The sequence below is a fragment of the Mustela lutreola genome, chromosome 17 (assembly GCF_030435805.1).
Source record: "Mustela lutreola isolate mMusLut2 chromosome 17, mMusLut2.pri, whole genome shotgun sequence".
NCBI classification, from domain to species: domain Eukaryota; kingdom Metazoa; phylum Chordata; class Mammalia; order Carnivora; family Mustelidae; genus Mustela; species Mustela lutreola.
Window position 1 is genome coordinate 15,333,121 of NC_081306.1, and position 21,635 is coordinate 15,354,755.

General features: G+C 37.5%; 2 protein-coding genes across 8 annotated transcripts in view; one reads left to right on the top strand and one right to left on the bottom strand.

Moving 5' to 3' along the window:
• ATF7IP2 (activating transcription factor 7 interacting protein 2) overlaps nt 1-18,145 on the bottom strand; it is a 54,154-nt gene extending 36,009 nt beyond the window's left edge. Inside the window, exons 1-3 of one of the 3 annotated variants that reach the window (XM_059155292.1) lie at nt 17,979-18,145; nt 3,309-4,156; nt 2,087-2,211 (exon numbers count right to left, since the gene is read on the bottom strand). In XM_059155292.1, the coding sequence (XP_059011275.1) occupies nt 2,087-2,211; nt 3,309-4,146 (963 nt within the window). In that variant the 5' untranslated portion in view covers nt 4,147-4,156; nt 17,979-18,145. Of the gene's footprint in view, nt 1-2,086; nt 2,212-3,308; nt 4,157-17,655; nt 17,755-17,978 lie in introns of those variants that run through there. The other 2 variants (XM_059155293.1, XM_059155294.1) reach the window with 2 other exon arrangements.
• The window catches only part of GRIN2A (glutamate ionotropic receptor NMDA type subunit 2A), a 724,518-nt gene that overhangs the window by 177,511 nt on the left and 525,372 nt on the right, over nt 1-21,635 (top strand). The gene's annotated exons all lie outside the window — the stretch shown is intronic.

A 21,635-nucleotide genomic window follows, 5' to 3' on the forward strand; every position in this document is an offset into this window, starting at 1 on the left:
TTTTATTAGGTAAGTTTGAGAAAAGAGTAGCCTAAAACAACAGTCTTCAACTATCAGTGAGCTCAGTAAGCCACAAGTTAAACAAGTAAGTACTCTGGGTGATTCAGATGGAGGCAGACTCTTAAAACTTGGTTATTTAAAAGGACTAAATCTCCATCCATAGGTTGTTCCTTCTGGTTAGAGTGGACATGTGTTCTCATTTAGTGGCAGTGTTAGGAAGGAAGACACAATAGAAGGAAGAAGGAAGGAAGAAGACACAATAGAGGAAGACACAATAACCTCCACCAAATACCTCGTAAATGTCTTCTGGTGATGGTACTGTGTCCAAAATTATGGTAGCTGATGGAAATCCTAGATACAATCTGCAGTTGGCAGTGAAAGTAGCCTAAAGATTGGAGAAAGACTAGCAAGTATATATTTTCAATCTGCCTCACCTTTCTAAGATGGTAGGTAGAGTGAGTAACATGGACTTTCAAGAAAAACTCCTCCACTTCAGTTATTTAATTGGAATCAACGAGGCCAAGATCCTTATAAAAACCTTAAAAAAGAACAGTCAACGGCTCTGGGACTCTTAGGGGAACAATAATGTCAGAATGGTAGGCCTATTCCACTGGGATTTAAACTAAAAAACAAAACAAAACAAAACCACAAAACAAAACCCAAATAGATGTGGTTTAGAGAGTTAACTGCATAGGAATTAAAATATCAAATGATGGGAAGCTAGCTATTTGGAGATAGGTAAAACCATAGTAATCAGCTAAAAACCAAGATGTCTCTGAGGATGTGTGAGAAACTTCGCAGACGGGGAAGGTGGTGGTTGAGAAAACAAAATAAACCATATTCCTCAAACCTTGTTGGAGGGACCATTTTCTCTGTCAACTCAGACCAAGTGTTTTGTGAGACAAATTATAGTAATGAATGAAAAGTGTGATTTTTCCATGCCGGTGACACCAAAATACTCAAAGATTAAATGCTGTCTTTATATGTCCCTATCAGAATTTATTTCTAAATTCAACTACTAATCAATGGGAATAAGACACAGCTGGAATCCCCAACTTCTTTCTTAAGCTAAATCTATGCTCTCCATAATTCTGCTACCCCTTTCCTGCCAATAACACAATATTTACATCTTTTTAAATTAGCATTTTCTTTGGTCTTCCTGGAAGAAAAGACAAAGTAGAAAGGGAAAAACTGCTGACTCACCTTTCATGCTGGTTCTGCATGACTCTTTCAAAAAGGTTTCCACTTAATTATTATGTGAATACATATTCATATAATATGTAACTATATAACTGTAATGGTCTGCTTTAGAAAACAGTAGTGTTTCTGTTTCTGAAACAGCAGGATGGTTTGGCTTCAGACATTTGGGTCCATTATATAATGTTGATAAGACATTAATCTACCACATAATAACTTTCAGTTGAATAATTCTAGTGGTGGTAAAATAGCAAAACATGATCATTAAAACAGGTCCTCATTACAGGACCTATTAAAATTGAAGTTCATTACACTTAAACTCAAGAGTTGATCAAACATGGGAAGTTGTCTGACAATGAAATAAAACAGGGTGAAATGTGCATTTGATGATGCTATAAAGTGAAGTATCAGAAAATCCAACCTCTCTCTGTAAACCTGGAAGTTAGGGCAAGTAAATCCGAATGCAGCAGGACTTCTGGTTGTCTGAGTCTATGAAGTAGAGGTCAGTTGTGACGAGATACACAAATGGCTGTAGCTGCAGATCAGAGGACCCCAGGACCAGAACAAAAGAGACTGAATTATTCAGCAAAGCTTCAGGTCATGCAGTGTCTGACTTTCTGGGAGATTTAAATGTAATAGTGACTAAAAAGTCCATTCTCTTTCTACTATAGCACTCTACCTGACATGATTCTCTAGGTTACGCTGTATATGTGTTAGTAATGTAAACAATTATCTTTCTTTAATACCTCTATCGGTTGATTCAGTTTTCATGCATCACCTTTGCACCAAGTGAAAATCTTCTGTACTAAATCATCGTGATCAATGAACTTTAATCATTTTATACTAATCAGAAGTTTCTGAAGCAAATATATAAGCACCAGTGTTTTACCTGTTCCAGCAATGCTGTTTGCTTTTCCAGAGCTACACAAATATTTTCATTAATTTGCTCTGAAGTTTTCACGCGCTTAACACTTTCTTTGCTTTCTGAAAACATCCTCTTCTTTTGATTATGGCCTTGGGGAAATGAAAAGATCAGAAAGTAAAAATATTCCTTCTAAGGAAAGATTTGGGAATTCTCTAATCCAGGGACTCTTTAAGGAAACAGAAAAACTAAAATGTGACCAAGGAAGCATTTTTTAGAAATAAAATTGTCTAAAAAATTGTGATAAACCTAACCTTAAAAAAATTATTATCTTAGGTTCATAGGTAGGATTCTGGTATCAGATACACCTCCCTTTCAACTTTATTTAATACCTATTTAATTCTGACAAAAACTGAATAACTTATAGCACTTAGACCTCTAGTTACTTAAGTGTTCTCACATTATTTTTATATAGTTACTTAGGCAGTATGACATATTTTTAATAGGTGATGCTGTTATTTTTAAGCAATTTTAAATCTATCTTGTTAAATAATCACTATGTAGCCTAGAAAGAACACAAATAAAGTTTATCCTATGAAATGTTTTTTCTTATGTATCTTATATATATATCATTAACTTACAAAAAATATTCTACTTTGAATGAAATTTATTTTTTCTATTTTAATGATTTCATAAGTCTAGAATTTCATTGGTTAACTATTTGATGTTTCTGTCACTCCAAGCCTACATGTATGTATGTTTACATATATATACATATATATACATATTATCTATCAGCTTACACTTGGCATATGATACAGGTCAATTCTATGGAAAGAAATGAGTTTACCATAATTAAAAAAACTCACTCTTTCAGCTAGCCTCCTTATTAATATAATAAATAAAACTTCAAAATCAGAAGACATGAGGATGAAATAAATCAAACAATTGCCGTAAGTCACACTTTGATTTTTTGTACTCTCAAGGGAAAACGACTGATTCTTTGGAAGAATTTAGTTCCCTTCAGATATGGAGGACACCTTTTCCCCCTCCTCACCCTAAATGGTCTGGAAACAAGATACTCCAAAACAATTATTGTCATCATTTACTTTTTTCCTGGCTTTATATACTCTATGGTTTCTGTATCTGAGGCTAAAAAAAATAAAATAAATAAAAAATAAAAATCCCAAAAGGAAAGTTGACTGTGACTATTTTAGTTTCCCCAAAAGATGCTTAAGTATACACTTACTGTTATTACTATCAGCGTCAAGTGCTGACAGCCGTGTTGAGTCTATACTTTCAGAATTTGAAATGTTGGAATGACAGGTTCTACGGGATTCTTCACTTTTCAAAATGTTGGTAGCACAGTTAGTGGAAAGGACTGAATTCACCAACTTGGGTATTTTATCAACAGACACAAAACGGGTATCTGGACTTAAAATGTCACCTTGTCTTTTATCACATGACTCAGAATTGGAATTTGTTTGTAAATAGGAAACTATCTTGTCAATTCTCTTATCATCCAAAGTATTGTTTACTATAGTTTTGGGCATTTGAACCATACCGCTCAATATGTTAGATGGACAGCAAATGGATTTCAGATTACAATCTTCTTTGTGTTGTTCAAAACAGGATTTTGTTACATCTGTCTGACATTCAGTATCATTTTCAGAAGTGTTCTGTGAATCTTTTGCCTTTTGTGTAAAAAGTTTCTTGGAAGATTCTACTGTTTTACTTGGCTTTTGGTAAGGGCACACAACTTGTTCTTCAGTGTATTCCAGTCTTGTTCCTGAATCAACAATTTCTAGTGGTTTCATTACTTTTTGAGAAGATGCTTTACTTTCCTCTGAGCATACTGAATTTTTGTTAGAGTCCAATAAAGAAGCATTTTCAGAATGTCCACGTTTGCTGTTTATGACACCAGTACTTGAATTCTGATTACCACTTGACACATTACTCCCATTTGCTGTTTTCAGTGCTTCGGCATTCTTTGACTTATTCAGCATTTCCACTTGCTTCCGGCAACTTGCAGGCATTGTCTTTTTGGCTTTTAGTATCTTCCGCTTACTTCTATCTGGACTTGCCATCTTTTATACCCTAGAATTTAAAATGTCACATTTAAATGCACTTCTCTAACAGACAAAAGCTTATTTATTTGTAATATTAATGTTCAGATTATTTCTAGAGATTTAGATAATTATTTTTCTTGAAAATTACATCCATTTTCATGGGTCACTGAAAATGTACAGGTAATTTTAATTTTTTTTCGATAAATCTATTCTATATAAATTCACACTTTATATCACCAGTAAGCCTCTACTTGATACTAAGCCTGTTAATTTTATCTGGCCACTTTTTGTATCACCTCACTGCCATAACCATTAAAGTCTGGTTTCAATTATCCAAGCAGGCCATACCTTACATAACCTAAAGATTTAATTGCATTTCTTCATAAAAACAAAACTCAAGGTTTTGTGAAGAGTTTTGCATTTCTACACCTAGTGGCACCTTCATAAAGCTTTCCTAATGTTAATTTTTTCATTTATCACTATATCTTACTTGAAGCTTTCCTTTATTATATCTTTTTAATTTACCATGTCATTTGATCAGGAACAGTTCTAAGATTTGTGAGACCTGAAATTGAAGTGAATATTTATTTAGAACAAGAAAAAAAAATCACAAAAAATTCAAATTTTAGAAACCTGTCTGTCATGTCTAGGAGTGTTTGGGTGACTCAGCTAGTAAGCACCGACACTCAATCTCAAGGTCATGAGTTCAAGCCCTGTATTGGGCGCCATGCTTGGCTTGTAGCCTAACTCTGAAAAACAAAAACAAAATTAAAAGAAAATCAAAAATCCAAAAAATTTTTCTTAAAAATGAAAATCAAAAATCCAAAAAAATAGCATACCTTCATTAATTAAGGGCCTGACTCAATATAAGGTTTTTCCCTCTAGGACTACATATTTGATTGCCTCTTCATGAACACAATTTTTGCAGTATTTCCCATAGAGAGAATGAACAAAAAAAGTTTTTCTTCTGGCATGGTTGATTAATTTTTTTCTTTTTAAGTATGCTCCATGACCAGCAGTGTGGAGCCCAATGAAAGGCTTGAACTCATGACCCTGAGATCAAGACCTAAGCCCAGATCAAGAGTTTTGAGTTTATACTTCTATTACTTTTTACATTAATTTCATTATAAATGTGATGTGTAAACAACCAAGTTTTATTCTGCTTACTTTTGAGCAAACTACAGAGTTTTCTAACATGTCTTCACACATATCCCCAGACTCATTCATAAAACTGTGTATAGCAGTAATTCATACAATGTTAATGGCATCATAATGATCCATTGGGCCAGTATAAAAAAAGGTACTTATCTGGTTCTCTATAAAGTACATTTGAGTCACTTCAGTTTTCTTTTTCTCACTAACATTACTGCTATGACTACTGTTTCAAGGAGCATGTCTACAAATATTTTTTGAGTGGATTTGTTGGGTAGCAATAAGATACGCAAATGTTCAAATTCTCAAGATAGTTAAATTATTTTCCAAAGCAGGTGTACTAGTTTACATCCCTATGGGCAATGTTTGAGTTACCACATTATCCACATGCTCTCAAGCCTTTGGTGTTGTCAGACTGAATTTTTACAGATCTACTTGGATATAGATAAATATCTCACAGTCTTAATTTGCATTTCCCTAACTAGTAGCATCTTCCTATGTTTATTAGCTATACATATTTCCGTATCTGCTAAATTCTTGGTTTCGTCTTACTTATTTTGTTTTTGATTGGGTTATCTTTTCTCATTTACTTTTTAAGAGAACTTATTATGAATAATAATCCTCTGTCAATCATTTGTTGTATGAGTTACAAGTATCTTCTCTCATTTGTGGCTTGTCTTTGGATCTTCCTAATTTTAATATAGAGAGATTTCTTTTTTTTTTTTTTTCTTTAATGGCTAAAGGTTAATCTCTCTTGAGAAATCCTTCCCCACCTCTAGGTAATATGTGAAATAGTGAGGCCGACTGGTGGTACAGAAACCTTCTGATCTAAGTTATCTCAGGACACAGACCTGCACCACTGTTGTGCAATTATAAAAAATACATAAAAGCAGACATGAGTGAATCTCTGATAGGAATACTTGCTCAGAGAAAATTATTTTTAAGTTTACAAACATGAGAAAATTGGTCATAACAGCATACAACTTGTTAGTTGGTAAAACCCAGGGCACTATGGAGAGGTCTTTCACTTGGAAAACCTCTGCATTGGTAGGCTTAGGGAAAAATAAGTAAAACTTCCTGTAAAAGGGAAGTTAAATACTGGTAAGTGCCTAAAAGACAAATGACAATTTACATATTGTAGAGAGGTTTAGTGAAATTTATTATTGGGAGAATAAAAAGAAAAAGACAGTCTAACTGGGGATCCCTGCTATCATCAGAACTTCTGATTTTCTCCAGCCAGCTTGAATCCTTTGCTGTCAAATAAGCAACATGTCACACAGATCTTTAGAATCATGGTACTGTCCAGCAGCACAAGATAGGAAAGAGAAGTCATCTATATTTTCTCAAGTTTTAAAGATCTGTCTTTCATAATTTAAGTCCTTAATCCATCTAGAATTGATTTCAAAATATACTGAGAAGAAGGGATCTAATTTCATTTTGCCCTCAGGTGTATAATTAATTGTTAGACCGTATCCTGTTAATTTTGAACTTTAAAAATGTTATCGTTCATTTATCTGATGATGTAAATCTTGCTGACCATACTGTTGTCCATCCCATCAATTTTAGAGGTCTCTTGTAAGTTATTGAAAATATTTTAGCCTAATGAATCTTTTAATAGAATTTAATCCATTTACATTTAATATTGCCACTAAAGCTTTAACTTATACTTGGTGTTATGCCTTATAATTTTCACAGCTTTTTGCTATTATATTTTACTTTCTATTGGTTGTTATCTCCACATTTTACCCAAACATGAAAATGTCCTTTTTATATGGTCTACATATGTTTCACGATTCCATGAATTCTAGTATATTTAGAAGTTTTCTAAAAGCATTTCAGCCAGGGCACCTGGGTGGCTCAGTTGGTTAAGAGACTGCCTTCGGCTCAGGTCGTGATCCTGGAGTCCTGGGATCAAGTCCCACATCAGGCTCCCTGCTCAGCAGGTAGTCTGCTTCTCCTGCTGACCTCTCTCCTCTCATGCTTTCTCTCTCTCTCTCTCAAATAAATAAATAAAATCTTAAAAAAAAAAAAAAAAGCATTTCAGCCAATGTTTCAGTAACTACTGAAGAGTAAAACAAGATTATTTAAATATATATTATCTTAAAGTGTTCAAGGGATACCTGGCTAGTTCAGTCAGAAAAGCACGTGACTCAGTCTCTGGGTTGTGAGTTGGATCACCACATTGGGTATAGAAATTACTTAAGTAAACAAAAAGGATTTGAACTTTACATCTCAGATTTTACCTTACTTTTATGTTAGATATACTTCCAAGAATAATTTTGGATATTTAAATCTACTTCAGAGCCAAAACAGGCTATTATTAATAAATCTGCTATAAACATTTACTTGTAAGTTTCTGTGTGATCATTTCTCTTGGTTATATGCCTATATGGAACTGCTGAATCATACTGTAACTCCATATTTAGCCTTCTGAGGAACAACTGTTTTCAAAAACATCTGGACCAATTTACATTCACAACAGGAGTGTATGAGGGATTTTGTCTTAATTTCTTCATCAACACTATTAGGTCTTTCCAGTAGAGTCATCTTGGTGAGAGTGATGTGGTACGTCACTGTCATTTTGATAAGCATTTCCTTGATGGTTAATGATGCTACTTATTGGCCACTTGTCTTATTTATTCAGATCATTTGCCCACTTTAAAATTGAATTATTTGCCTTTTTATTATTGACTTGTAAGAATTATATATATATATTCTAGATTTCAATCCCTTTTCACTTATGATTTGCAAACCTTTTCTCACATTCTGTGGGTCTTTTCTACTTCTTGGTCATATGCTTTGAAAAATTACAGTTTTTCATTTTTTAGAAGATTTACTTATTTATCTTAGGTAGGGTACAGAGGAAGAGACAGTCTTAAGTAGCTCTGAGCTGAGTGTGGAGACCAACAAGTGGCTGTCTCATGACACTGAGATTACAACCTAAGGTGAAACCAAGGATCGGAGGCTTAACTGACTGTGCCACCCAGGTGCCCTAGTTCTGTGTTTGTAGCTTGAGCTTTTGGAGTCACATCTACAAAACCACTGCTTAATCCAAGGTCGTGAAGATTACTCCTGTTTCAAAGTTTATAGCTTTGATCCATTTTAATAATTATAAGATCATTCATTTATTGTTTTATATGTGGATAGTTGTTCCGGCACCATTTGAAAAGGCTACTCTGTCCCCCAGTGAATTGTTATAGCACTCTTGTCAAGACCAATTAATTTAAATCTTAAGGTTTACTTCAGGATTCTCAGTTTTATCCCACTGATATGTAGGTCTCAATTACTATAGCTTTCTGTTTAGTTTTAAATTTAGGATAGCAGTCCTCAACTTTGTTTTTGAGGATTGTTTGGGCTATTCTGAGTTCCTTAAATATGTATGTGAATTTCAGGATGAGATTAACAATTTCCACAAAGAAGCCTACTCGACTTTGATAGGGATTTGTTGAACCTAGATAGATCAATTTAGGGTGTCTGGCTACCTCGGTTTTATCAAGTACTCTGATCCAAGAACATGGAAGTCTTTCCATTTACCTCAATATTTAGTTCTTTCAAAGGTGTATTGTAGTATTTAGAGTTTTGCACTTCTTTTTGATACTGTTGTAAATGAAACTATTTTTCTTGATTTCATTTTTGGATTTTTTCATTTCAAATACATGGAAATACAATAGAAAACTATATTCATCTTGCATGCAACATTGTTGACCTTATTTTTATCTCTAGTTTTTTTTTTGGGGGGGGGGTGTTCCTTAGGATTATCTACAAACAAAAGCCTGTCACATGTCAGTAGTTTTATTTCTTCTTTCCCAGTCTTGATGCCTTATATTTAATTTTTCTTGCCTATTCTGAACAGAAATATATCAGAGGTGGCAAAAGTTGACATCCTTGTCCTGTTCTAACTTAGGGGAAAAATCTTTAGTCTTTAACCCTTCTGTATGGTGTTAGCAGTGGATTTTTCACAGATTACCTTTATCAGGATAAGGAATTTCCCAATTATCTTTACTTTGTTCAGTATTTTTATTGTAAAGGAGCATTATATTTTGTTAGAAAATATTTTAGCATCTATTAACAAAATCATATGGCTCTGTTTTCTATTCTATTGATCTGGTAGATTACATTAATATATTTTTGGATGTGAAATCAGCCTTACATTCCTGGGATAAGGTCATGATCACAGGGTCATGGGATCGAGTCCCAGGTTGGGCTCTGTGCTCAGCAGAGAGTCTGCTTGGGACTCTCTCCCTCTTCCTCTCACTTGGCTCCTACCCCCCTTTCTCAATAAATAAATAAAATATTTTTTTAAAAAGCAGAGCTAGTTTGACAAAACAGATTAGAAAACAACACTATAGTGATCCCACTATATGCTGTCTAAGAGACTCAGCTGAGATCTAAAGACACAAGTAGATTGAAAATAGATAAAAATATATATTCCAGGCAAACAGCAACTGAAAGAGAAGTGGGGTAGCTATAATCATATCAGACAAAATAGATTTGTAGTCAAGAACTTTTGCAAGCGACAGAGAAGGACATGATATATTGATAAAAGGGTCAATCCATCCAGAAGATAGAACAGCCATATACATATTTCTGGGATAAATAACACATAGTCATGGTGTATAATCCTTTCCCTGGGTTGCTGGATTTAATTTTTTAGTATTTTGCTGAAGATTCTTGCATCTATATTCATAAGAGATACTGTTCTGCAGTTTTCTTGTGAGGTCTTTGATTTTGTTTTCAGAAGAATACTGGCCTCCTGGCCTCACAGAATGATTAGGGAAGTGTTTCTTCCTCTTCTGTTTCTTAAAAAAAAAACTGCAAAGAATTGGTATTTTGGGGGCACCTCGGTGGCTCAGTGGGTTAAGCATCTGCCTTTGGCTCAAGTCACGATCCCAGGGTCCTGGGGCTGAGCCCCACATCAGGCTCTCTGCTCAGTGGGGAGCCTACTTCCCCCCCACCCCCGCCTGCCTCTCTGCTTGTGATCTCTCTCTCTCTCTGTCAAATAAATAAATAAATCTTTTTAAAAAAAAAGAATTGGTATTTTTATATGTTTTGTAGAATTCAACAATATAGCCATCTGATACTGGCCTTTTCTATGTTCTAATTCAGTCCCTATACTTGTTATAGGCCTGTTCAGATTTTCTATTTCTTCTTGGGTCAGTTTTGGTTATTTGGGTCTCTTTAAAAATTTGTCTATTTCAACCATTTATTTGATTGGTATGAAGTGAATTGTTCTATAGTATTCTCATCAATTTATTTTTTTTTTTTAACTTCTGGAAGGATGGTAGTAATGCTCCCCTCTGTCATTCCTGATTTCAGTTATTTGAGTCTCTTTCATATTCAGTCTAGGTAAAGGTTTGTCAATCTTTTTGAAAAACAACTTTTGGGTTCCTTGATTTTCTGGGTTTTTTTTTTTTTCTTAATTTTATTACTTTCTGCTGTAATCTTTATTATTTCCTTCATTCTTCTGACTTAGGTTTAGTTTGCTCTTCTTTTTGTAGTAAGACTAAAGACTTGAGATTTTATTTCTTTATTATTTATCCTTTTTAAAGTAGGAGCCCCATGCTGGGCTTGAATTCAAAACCCTGAGATCAATACCAGAGCTGAGACTGAGTTGGACACTCAACCACCCAGGTACCCCAAGACTTTCTTTTTTAAAATAGGTGTCCATCACTACAAGTTTCCTGCTTAAGAAAAAAATATTTGAAAGCGAGAGAGAGCGTGAGCGCACACAAGTAGGGGAGAGGGAGAAAGAGCATCTCAAGCAGACTCCCTGCTGATTGTGGAGCCGCTGCTGGGCCCCAATCTCATGATCCTGAGATTAAGACCTGAGCTGAAACCAAGAATTGGACGTTCAGCTGACTGAGTTATCCTGGCTCCCTGACTACAAATTTCATTCAAACAACTGCTTTAATTTCACTTCAAAGTCTTGGAATGTTATGTCATTAAGTATTTTTTAATTTCTCTTGAGGAGTTTCTTTGACCCATAGGTTACTTAGCAGTTCTTTAATTTAGGTACAGTAGTGAATTTCTCAAATTTCTTCTTGGCACTGAATCTTAATTTCATTCCACTGTAATCAGAGGATGTACTTCATTGATTTCAATCCTTTTAAATTTGCTGAAGTTTGTTTTATGGCTTAGTATGTCTATATCAGAGAATGTTCTATGTACATGAGAACAATGTGTTATTCTGCTGTTATTTTGACTACATGATGTCTCCTAGGTCTACTTGGCTTTCAGTGTTACTCAAATCTTTACTGATCTCCTGCCTAGTTTTCTATCCATTATGAAAGCACTGTATTGAAGTCACCAACCATTATTACTGAATTGTTTATTTCTCCCTTCAATTCTTGTCAATATTTGCTTTATGTATTTTGGTGCTGCTATTGGGTGTATATAATATATACATACACACACATATATGGACATATATGTAATTGTTCCAACTTCCTCAGGGACTAGTCCTTATATATATATATATATATATATATATATATATAATATATGTATTATATATATAATTTTTATATATTTATATATAATTTTATATATAATACATATAAATAATTATATATTATATATAATTATATATTATATAATATATATATATTTGACAGAGAGGTAGGCAGAGAGAGAAAGGGAAGCAGGCTCCCTGTTGAGCAGTGAGCCCAATGCAGGGCTTGATCCCAGGACCCTGAGATCATGACCTGAGCTGAAAGCAGAGGCTTAGCCCTCTGAGCCACCCAGGCGCCGGAAGGGACTAGTCCTTTTATTATAAAACATCCCTCTTTACCTTTAGTAAAATTTTTATTCTAAAGTCTATTTTGTTTGACATCAGTATAACCACTCAATTTCTTACGGCTGCTCTTTGTACGACAGATCTTTTTCTATCTTCTCACTTTCAACATTATTTATATTTTTCAAACTAAGGTGTATCTCCTGTAGACAGCACATACTTGGATGCTCTTTTTCCTCCAGTCTGAAAATCTCTTATGTGACTAGATCGTTTAATCCATTCATATTTGACATTATTGATAGTTCAATTTATGTCTACATTTTACTTTATAAGCCTTGTATCTTTTGATCCTCTATTCCTTCCTTTAATGCCCTAGGTATCAGCTTAAAATGCTTTACAAGTGGCATTTTAAAATTTCATACTTATGGCGTACCTGGGTGGCTCAGTTGGTTTAGCATCTGCCTTAGGCTCAGGTCATGATTCTGGGGTCCTGAGATCAAATCAAGCACTGGACTGAGATTCCTGCTCAGCGCAGAGTCTGCCTCTTCCTCTCCCTTTTACCCTCCCTACTTGTACTCTTCTTACAAATTCATTCTCTCAAATGAATAAAACATTTTTAAAATTTCACGTCTGCCTATTACAGAGAAATATAAGCACTGTTTTAACTGATCACATCTCCAATTAAGTCATCAGATTCACTTGTTTGAATTTTCTATGAAGGCAATGTCATGATTTTTCTTGTTAATCCTTATTTTTTTCTTTTCTTGTCTTACTACATTTAGAACCTCCAGTATATGAGTAGGTATGCTGTTAGTGCACATGCTTTCTCATCACCAAACTTGGGTAAGGTGTGGTATTTCATTATACCACCACTAAATATGATTTTTGTAATAATTTTTAGAGATACACTTTATTAGATTAATAATTATCCTTTCATTCCCAGTTAAGATTTTACCATGATTGTGTTTTCAAGTTAATCAAATGTCTTTTCATATGTACTTAGAAGAGCACATAATCTCTTTTTTCTATTAATTTGCATCATGTTGATATTTTAAAATATTAATGTAGCTTATTCCTAGATACTCTTCCATGTTCTGGATTCAATTTTTAGTTCAATTCAATTGGATTTTGTATCAGTATTAGGAGAGAAAAGCCTATAATTTTCCTTTATCATGTTTTGACACCAAGGTTATGTATGATGGCCCCATAAAACTGGAAATTCTTTCAGTTTCTTTGCAAATGGTATTACTTCTTCCTTAAAGGTTAGAAATAATTCACCATAATGCCATCTGGGTTTGGAGTTAACTTAGCGATGATAAAGCTTTTCAGTAATAACTGAATTTTTAAAAATGGACACAGGACCATTCATATTTTCTACATTTGTTACCTTTAGTTGTTTTTCTTTCAACAGAATTTCACATTTATGAAGTTCTTCATTGTATTCTCTAATTATATTTGTAACATTTGCAAGATCTGTAGTACTTTTCTTTTTAGAATATATATGGGGGTGGTGGCAGCTCAGGCCAGGCTCAGCCTCCAGATGTCTTAGCGCCTGCACCAGCTTCTTAGCGCATCTGGGCAGATGTCAGAACGGTGGGTGAAATATATTGGCACCCACTGGCACTGGAAGTTGGTTTTGCAGCAAGCCTGGCACCAGTGGTCCAGGAGGCTAAAGTTACTCTGGCCCATGGCTGCCTGGCACAGGGACTCTGTCAGCTGTTGTTGCTCCCACCGCTCCTTCTTTTCCCTTGTAGCCAGCCAGGCTTCACTGAGCCTTGTGTAGTGATCTTTCTAATCTTGATATCAGTGATTTCTTCATCATTCTTACTAGAAATTTATCCATTGAATTAGTGTTTTTAAAGCACTGACTTCTGGCTTTTCTGACTTTCTCTTGTACTTAGTGTTCATCATTTCCTTTTGGCATTTTAATTCCATTTTCTTCAGGCTTGATTTGTTGTTCGTTTTCCAGCTTGAGATGAAAATGCCGATCTTTAACTTTCAGTTCCTTTCCCCTTCTCACTTTGCATTTAAAGCTGTAAAATTTTCCTCTAGTTCTGCTTTAGTTGAATTCTATACCTTTTGATAAACCCTACCTCAATTTTAATATTTAGTTCAAACTTTTTCCCATTTCCATTACAATTCCTTCCATCACTTGTGAATTATTTAAAACATTCATATCCAGGCAATTGCAGATTCCCATTTATATTTTTGTTGGAAGTTAGCTTAGTTGCACTGTAGTCAGAGAATATCCTCCCAAGTGATTTCAGTCTTTTATTTGTTGAGGCTAGCTTCATGGCCAATTTTTCCAAAAGTTCCACGTATACTTGAGCAGAACATGTCCTTCAACACTGTTGGGCGTGGTGGTGTTATACGAAAATGCTAACAAGTTCAGATTGTTTTTAGCTGTGCTGTTCACAATCTTCCAGCTATTCAAAACATTGATTGTGGGTTTGTCTATTTTTTTTAATTTAATCATTGTGCTTTTTTCTTTATATATAGTTTGAAGCTTTGAGTAGATACTGATTTGAGTTTATTCCTAGTGATGGACTGGTTTTCTTCATTATGAAATCTCTCATAATGCTTCTTGTTGAGACGGTTATCTTAATACATGTAAGCACTAAACAAATGGCAATTCTTGTTATATTTTTTTAAAAATCCAGTGAACCAGATCTTTACTTTACCTTTACTAAAAGTGAAACTTAAAAAAAAAACCAGCCAGAACTAGGTTATATAACTTGTTCCAGGAAACACAGTTTGGAGCCAGCATTTAAACTCAGGATCTTAAGACACAAAGAAATCTTGTACCACAAGTACAAATCAGGTAAGCAGTTATGAAGAGACAGGGTCATCTTCAGAGGTATATAAATAATCAACAAAATGACAAAACCTGATCATGTGCCAGGTGATAATCTCATGAGAATAAACTAATCCTTATTCCTCTAAGTGGTCCATGGGCCAGCTGCCATCAGCCACCTTCTAAGTGCTAGTACAATTTTGCTTTTAATCATTTTTATCAATGGAATACCATAAAATGAAACATTATAAAGTGCTCATAATGAAAGGAAGTAGATGCTTATCAGCACTCCTTAATGTCTAGTGGCAGTCAATTTTAACTAATTTAGCAACTTGGTTTTTTTTATTTAATAGATCAGCATTTTAAAGTAATATGTTCACACTAGTTGTTACAAATTCTAACCATTATCAAATTTCTATACTTACAGATGAAATTTAGCTCTCTATACCTTTTTATCAGATTTGTAGCTAAATCAATATTTAACTTGTAACAGGCAAGTATTTTCTACATAATCAGACTAGCATGATTGGATTAGCTTTCCTATATTTTCTTTTTCCTGAAGCTATTGAATTTTATCTTATCATTTCCTATAAACCTTTCACTGTTTTAATTCATCGGAACTGTCATCTATCGGTGTTTCCCCTTTTTCCTCATTCCTTCAAGGTCATGTTTAAAGATCACCTCTTTAAAAAAGCTTTCCCTCAAGAGAACAACTTTATCTGAATACCCTATTACAAACATTTATTTATAGTGATGAGCTTTAAGGGCAGAGATGTGTGTTTACTTTTATATCCTCAGGAAGAGGACTTTCGTATTATATAAGATGCCACTTAAATGTATACCCAGCTTACAAAAATTAACTTCTGGAAAGCCAGCCAGGGTCATTCTTTCCTTAAAGTATCAAAACAGGCCTCAGCAACTTTTGCAATAGTTATCTCTAAGCTATTTCTTATCAGCAGCACTATACACAGTGTCACAGAGGTACATTAATGGTACCGTATTTAGTAGATACATTTAGTGCATCTACATAATTGTTAAATTTAGTAAGATCTGTTCATAGGAACATCCCTTACATCCCAAGAAATTTAATCAGAAGTTTAAAAATGCAAACTACATCCGAGTATCTGCCCTACTCAGAGTGTTATTTCTCTCCAAATACAGCCTGACTACAATTTTTCTGGCTTACTGAGATTGATAAAGCTGAAGAATGATAAGAAATTAGGTACCTGAGTCTACAGTAATGCATTTTAAAGGTATATCTATCAAGGTTTAAGACTCTTAGAACAGGGGTGCCTGAGTGGCTCAGTCAGTTAGAGTCTTAACTCTGGCTCAAGTCATGATCTCCGTGTCATAGGATCAAGCATTAGGTGGGCAGTTTGCTTGTCACTGCCCCCCCCAACCGGCTCATGTGCTCTTTCTCTCAAATGAAATCTTAAAAAAAAAAGACTCAGAGAGCAGAGCATTTAAATGGTGCAATAATATGAGACAAAATAAGATAGTTTTATATTTAATGTAATCTCACTCAATTCAATGAGAACACTCTTGCACATTTAAAGTTATAAAGTTTATTTTTATTGGTAACAACTACCCAGTATATTACTTAAAATTTGATTACATGAAATGAAATACATCTGTAAACACCCACTAAAAGAGAATTACAGGATATGCACAAAGAAGGGAGAGTCACACAGTATTTTAATCCTGGAATTCAAGATACAAAGATCAAGGAAATACAGTGAACTGAGAGCTGAGGTGAGGTACGGGAGTCAAACAGAGCAGAATATTCAAGATGTACGTAGACACACCAGTTCTTAAGAGACGTAAATCATTTCCAATACGGCACTGTTCTTGCATTTCTGTTGAGGCAGAAGACAGTCTTGGGATGTGGTCTGTACAAATCTGCAGGTTAAGACTGAGCATTAAGCAGATTAGTTTGATCAGGGTCAGACCCAGCGTCTCTAAACGCCGGACTGAAGGATAAACTACGAAGGCACACTTGACAAACGCTGAACTCGACGTAATTACTCCTTGATTCGGAGGCTTCATTTTTGCATTTTTCAGTAGCTCTCCTGTGACAAAAGTTACCTTTGTCTTGACTGCTCTTCACCACGTTTTGCAAATACCCATGTCTCGGATCGGTTCCTGGCTACCGGTAAACACAGGACAAAATCCTCACCGTAAGTGTATGGAATCCCAGGATGGCGTAAACGAAGTCAGTTTACAGTGGACGAGACGCAAATTCGTCCAACGTTTTCCTTTACGGGGCCACCGAGCACCCTCCTTCTTCTAGATCTTGACCATGTGACATCTTTGGGGCAGTGAAAGCTAGCTCGTCCTGGAGCCCACGGCAGATGCCGGCTCACCACGTCCGCAGCTTGGTCGTCCGGCCCCGTATCAGGCAAAGCTGGAAGAGGTCAATTTTCCAAGTACAGTCGGACTGGAGTCGGAGAGACAAAAGCAAACTAAACGCTTCCTCTACCGCACACATCCTCCAACTTTGCCCAAATAGGAGGGAAAGCCGGTCAGAAGGAGAAGACGATTTCGTAAGCAGATACGCACCTATATTCAAGCTTGGGCCGGAGAGGGAAAGCCACCTCCGGGACGACTCGGCGACAGCATCCCCAGCGCCCCTAGGCGCCAACAGGTGTCCGGCCCACGTCTGCGCGCCGGGCCCCCCTAGGACCTGGGTCGCTGGATCTCTGGGGATCCCCTCTGTCCCCGGGCCCCCCGCTCCACGACAGCCTTCCCGCCCCGCGGATCTTCAGCCAGCCGCTCAGCGCCGTGCGGGGTCCCACTTAACCCCGGAGCCGCTAAAAGTAGTCCGGCCGGGCCCCGATCCCGTACTTACACGGAAGGACAAAACCCCGTGGCGGCCGTCGCCGTGTCCCTTCGCAGCCGCGACTCCCACGCGGGGCGCACGCCGCCGCCGCCGCCGCTCCCCGCACCGCCCCCCTTGGGAAGCGCCGCGGACGCGTGCTCTCGCCCGTCGCGGGCGTCCTCCCGGCCCCAGCCCCCGAGCCACTCTGCGGGCGCCTCTCGGTCGGCCCCGCCGCCGCGACCGCTTTGCTTGCGCGGCGTCCCGGGGCTTCGGCCCTCAGGCGCGCGGCGCCGCGCAACCGCCGACTCGACCAACCGCCGCTCGCGCGGGGCTCTCGCCCGGCCCCAACGTACCTCCGGCGGCGCCGCGCCGGCCGCTTCTCTCAACAGAAGCTCAACGAACAGCAACCGCCGCGCACAATAACGCTCCCGCGGGGACCTGTGGAGGTAAGTCTGCCCGTGCCCGCCCCCGCCGGCCTCTCGGCCAATGGAAGCGTGAACATGAGGCGGCCCAGCCAATCAGGGGCGCCCTGGTGGAGTGGGCCGGGCGGGGGCGGGGAAAAGCGGCCGGTAAGTGGCCGTCGGCTGCGGGGTGCGGAGATCTCGCTGGCGGTTACGCTGCCTCTTTGTCCGGCTGTCGCCCGCGCTCGCCCGGTGGTGGCGCCGCGAGCCGGGGCCGTTGCTCTGAGGGACTCACGCGACGCGTTGGAAAGTTTTCCGAAAGTCATGACCAGGGAAACTTTGTTTGCAAAAACCGACTTGAATTTTCAGAATATTGCCTTTAAAGTCTCAGTTACCTGGATTACGGAGTTTGGGGGCGACTCCTTAAATTTTGCGACTCAGGCGAATGGGCCTAGACCAGTTGTGTTTTCTTGAGTTTTCCTAAATTGTCCTGGGATCCTGTCACCTTGGGCTGCGTCAGATTTCGTGAGGCACATACTGGCCCGCGTAGTGATTGCTGTGTGTTCAGTCAGTTCTGAGTGCCCTCTCTGTGCTCAAGGCAGGGAACGAACTCAACCGTCAGTTGTGAGATAAAGCCCTTCTGGTTGCTGAGGGGAGCGCTGCAGGCCTTGTAAGTGCTGTTGGCTATGAGAAGAATGAGGCGAGGCCACACATTCCAGAAAACTCGGCCATGAACACAATAATGTACCCAGTGGGTTCCCAAACTGTGGTCTGGGAATTTTGAGGGGTCCGCAAAGTTAATATTATTTTAATAATAGACGTTATTTGCCTTTTTCATTCTGTTGGTCTCAGGTGTGTTCCTGGAATTTTCCAGAAACTTCTGGAAAAGTGTCACTCTGATATTGCAACATGTCAAACGCAGAAACAGATACACGAATCCAACTGTATGAAGCCAAACACTAAGGAAATTGGCAAAAATGTAAATGCCAGTATTTACACAAGTTTTTTTGCTTGGAAAATAATTTCTAACATGGTTGAAGGGTATACATAGAGTTGCTGAGAGAAAGGGTGTAGGAGGCAAGTGAATTGGAGTCAGATGAGAATTTAGACTTAATACCAGTGAGAAGTAGACTTTAGAAATGTCATTTTCATTTAGGGTAATAGTATTATCTTGCGTGTTTTTTTTTTTTCTTCTTCTTCTCTTCCCTTTAAAGTAAGCTCCATGACTAACGTTGGACTGGAACTCACAACCCCAGGGTCAGGAGCTGCATGCTCTATGGGCTGAGTCCCTTGAGCTTTGGACTTATAAAACTATGACACAACTGAGTGTTGTTTTAAGCTGCTAACTTTGTAGAAACTTGTTGTGGAAAAAGTAGAAAATGAATCCTAGCATTCTTTCTCATACTCCTCTTAGCATTTCCCAAGGCTGGCCTGGAATCCTGGGAGCTACATTTCCCAGATGCCCTATGGCCAGTGTTCTGGATTCATTGATATTTTGCCAAGTCGGATGTACTTCCTGAGATTTGGAAGAAGAAAGACATAAATTATTGTTCTGTGTATTTTGTTTGAGCTTTGGCTCTCTTCCCTGCCGGTCCCTGCTTCAGTGATATAAGGCAGCTGTGACAATCAACAGTGTTTTTTTCTGAACTTTTTTGACAGCAGCAGCAACTTCCCTACTTTTTGGACTGCAGAAACCATGGCACAAATGAAAACCGTTGTGACAATAGTTCCTCCAGCCCTTCCATAGGGTTTCCACCCTCTCGTCCCAGCCCAAAAGGCTTTTAAGCCCCTAATTCTCTGTACTAAATAACATTATGCTCAAAATATCTACATTGGTTTCTATTTTCATGATTATACTCTAACCAATACCTCAGTTTCCTTATCTGTAGAGTGGAAATTACCAATAACACAAGAAACATGGTAAAAAGTAACCTTTTAGAAAAAGACAAAAAAAGTAACCTCAGAATTATTGCGTGGATCAAATTACACGAGTTGAGTCCATGTACAGTGTTTAATAAAGCATTTAACACACAGAAGGTGCTCAATAAATGTTTATTTCTGTTTTTTTGTAAATGGCTATTCAGGTGATTACCAAACGGGTACTACCAAAACCAGTTTAGTCTCTCTTTTTCCTAACCTGCCATCAACATTCCTACCTTAAAAACATATACACATTGGGGCTCCTAGCTGTTCAATTGGTAGAGCATGCAACTCTTGGTTTCTGAGTTGTGGGTTTGAATGCCACGTTGAGTGTAGAGCCTTCTTTCTATGACAATTAATTGTCTTAATTGTCTAAAATGTCTTTTTAAAAAAAGAAGATTGGGGCGCCTGGGTGGCTCAGTGGGTTAAGCCACTGCCTTCGGCTCAGGTCATGATCTCAGGGTCCTGGGATCGAGTCCCGCATCGGGCTCTCTGCTCAGCAGGGAGCCTGCTTCCTCCTCTCTCTCTCTCTCTCTCTCTCTCTGCCTGCCTCTCTGCCTACTTGTGATCTCTCTCTGTCAAATAAATAAATAAAATCTTTAAAAAAAAATTAAAAAAGAAGATTAAGAAAAAGACATAAACATATTGTCACTACTTTGTGTTTTGGAGAGTTTTAGCAGGCGTAAAGTACAACATTAGAAGCCAAGATTATAGGGGCACCCAGGTGGCTCAGCTGGCTAGATGTTGGACTGGTAATTTCAGCTCAGGTCATGATCTCAGGGTGGTGAGATCAAGCCCTACATCAGGGTCCACTCTCAGTGGGGTGTCTGCTTCGGATTCTCTTCTTCCTCTGTCCCTCCCCCCACTCTTGCATGCTCTCAGTCTATCACTTTCTCTTATTCTCTCTCTAAAATAAATAAATCTTAAAAAAAAAAAAAAAGAAGTCAGGATTATTTATAGTTCTCAGCACTGTCAATTGTGAAAAATGTCTCTGGAGTTAGACAGTCTCTTATTATCTTGAAGTTTTGTTTTGAATATGATTATTATGATGGTTAAATTTTATGTGTCAACTTAGCAAGGCTGTGTGCCCAGTTGTTTTGTCAAATACTATTCTAGATGTTGCTGTAAATATGTTTTTAGATTTAATGACAGCTATGAATCAGTTGACTTCAGGTAAAGTCAATGTGTAAGGATGAAATTTGTGTTAACATACAGGGGGAAGGAAGGAAGGAGCTGTGTAAGAGCAAGGTTTCTGTATACTACTGAAGTTAAATTGATAATAATACAAAGTAGACTGTAATAGGTATGAGTTTAATTGTAATCCCCCCAGGGTAATCAGTAAGAAAATAACTTTTAACATTTCCAGGGAAAAGAAATGAGAAAGGAATAAAAATGGTCCACCATAAAAAAAAAATCGTATAAATGCAGAAGAAGGGAATAGAGATATTGAAGAACAATAAGAAAAAAAAAAAGAAAAACTAGCAAGCTGAGAAGAGGAGCAATTTGAGAGCAATACAATAAGATTTTCCTTGTCAGTAGCCACTTTAAATGTAAATGAATTAAACTCTCGTTAAAAGTAGTGGTAGATTAGGGTGCCTGGGGGCTCAGTTGGTTGAGTGTCCAACTCTTGGTTTGAGCTCAGATCATGATCACAGGGTCATGGGATCGAGTCCCAGGTTGGGCTCTGTG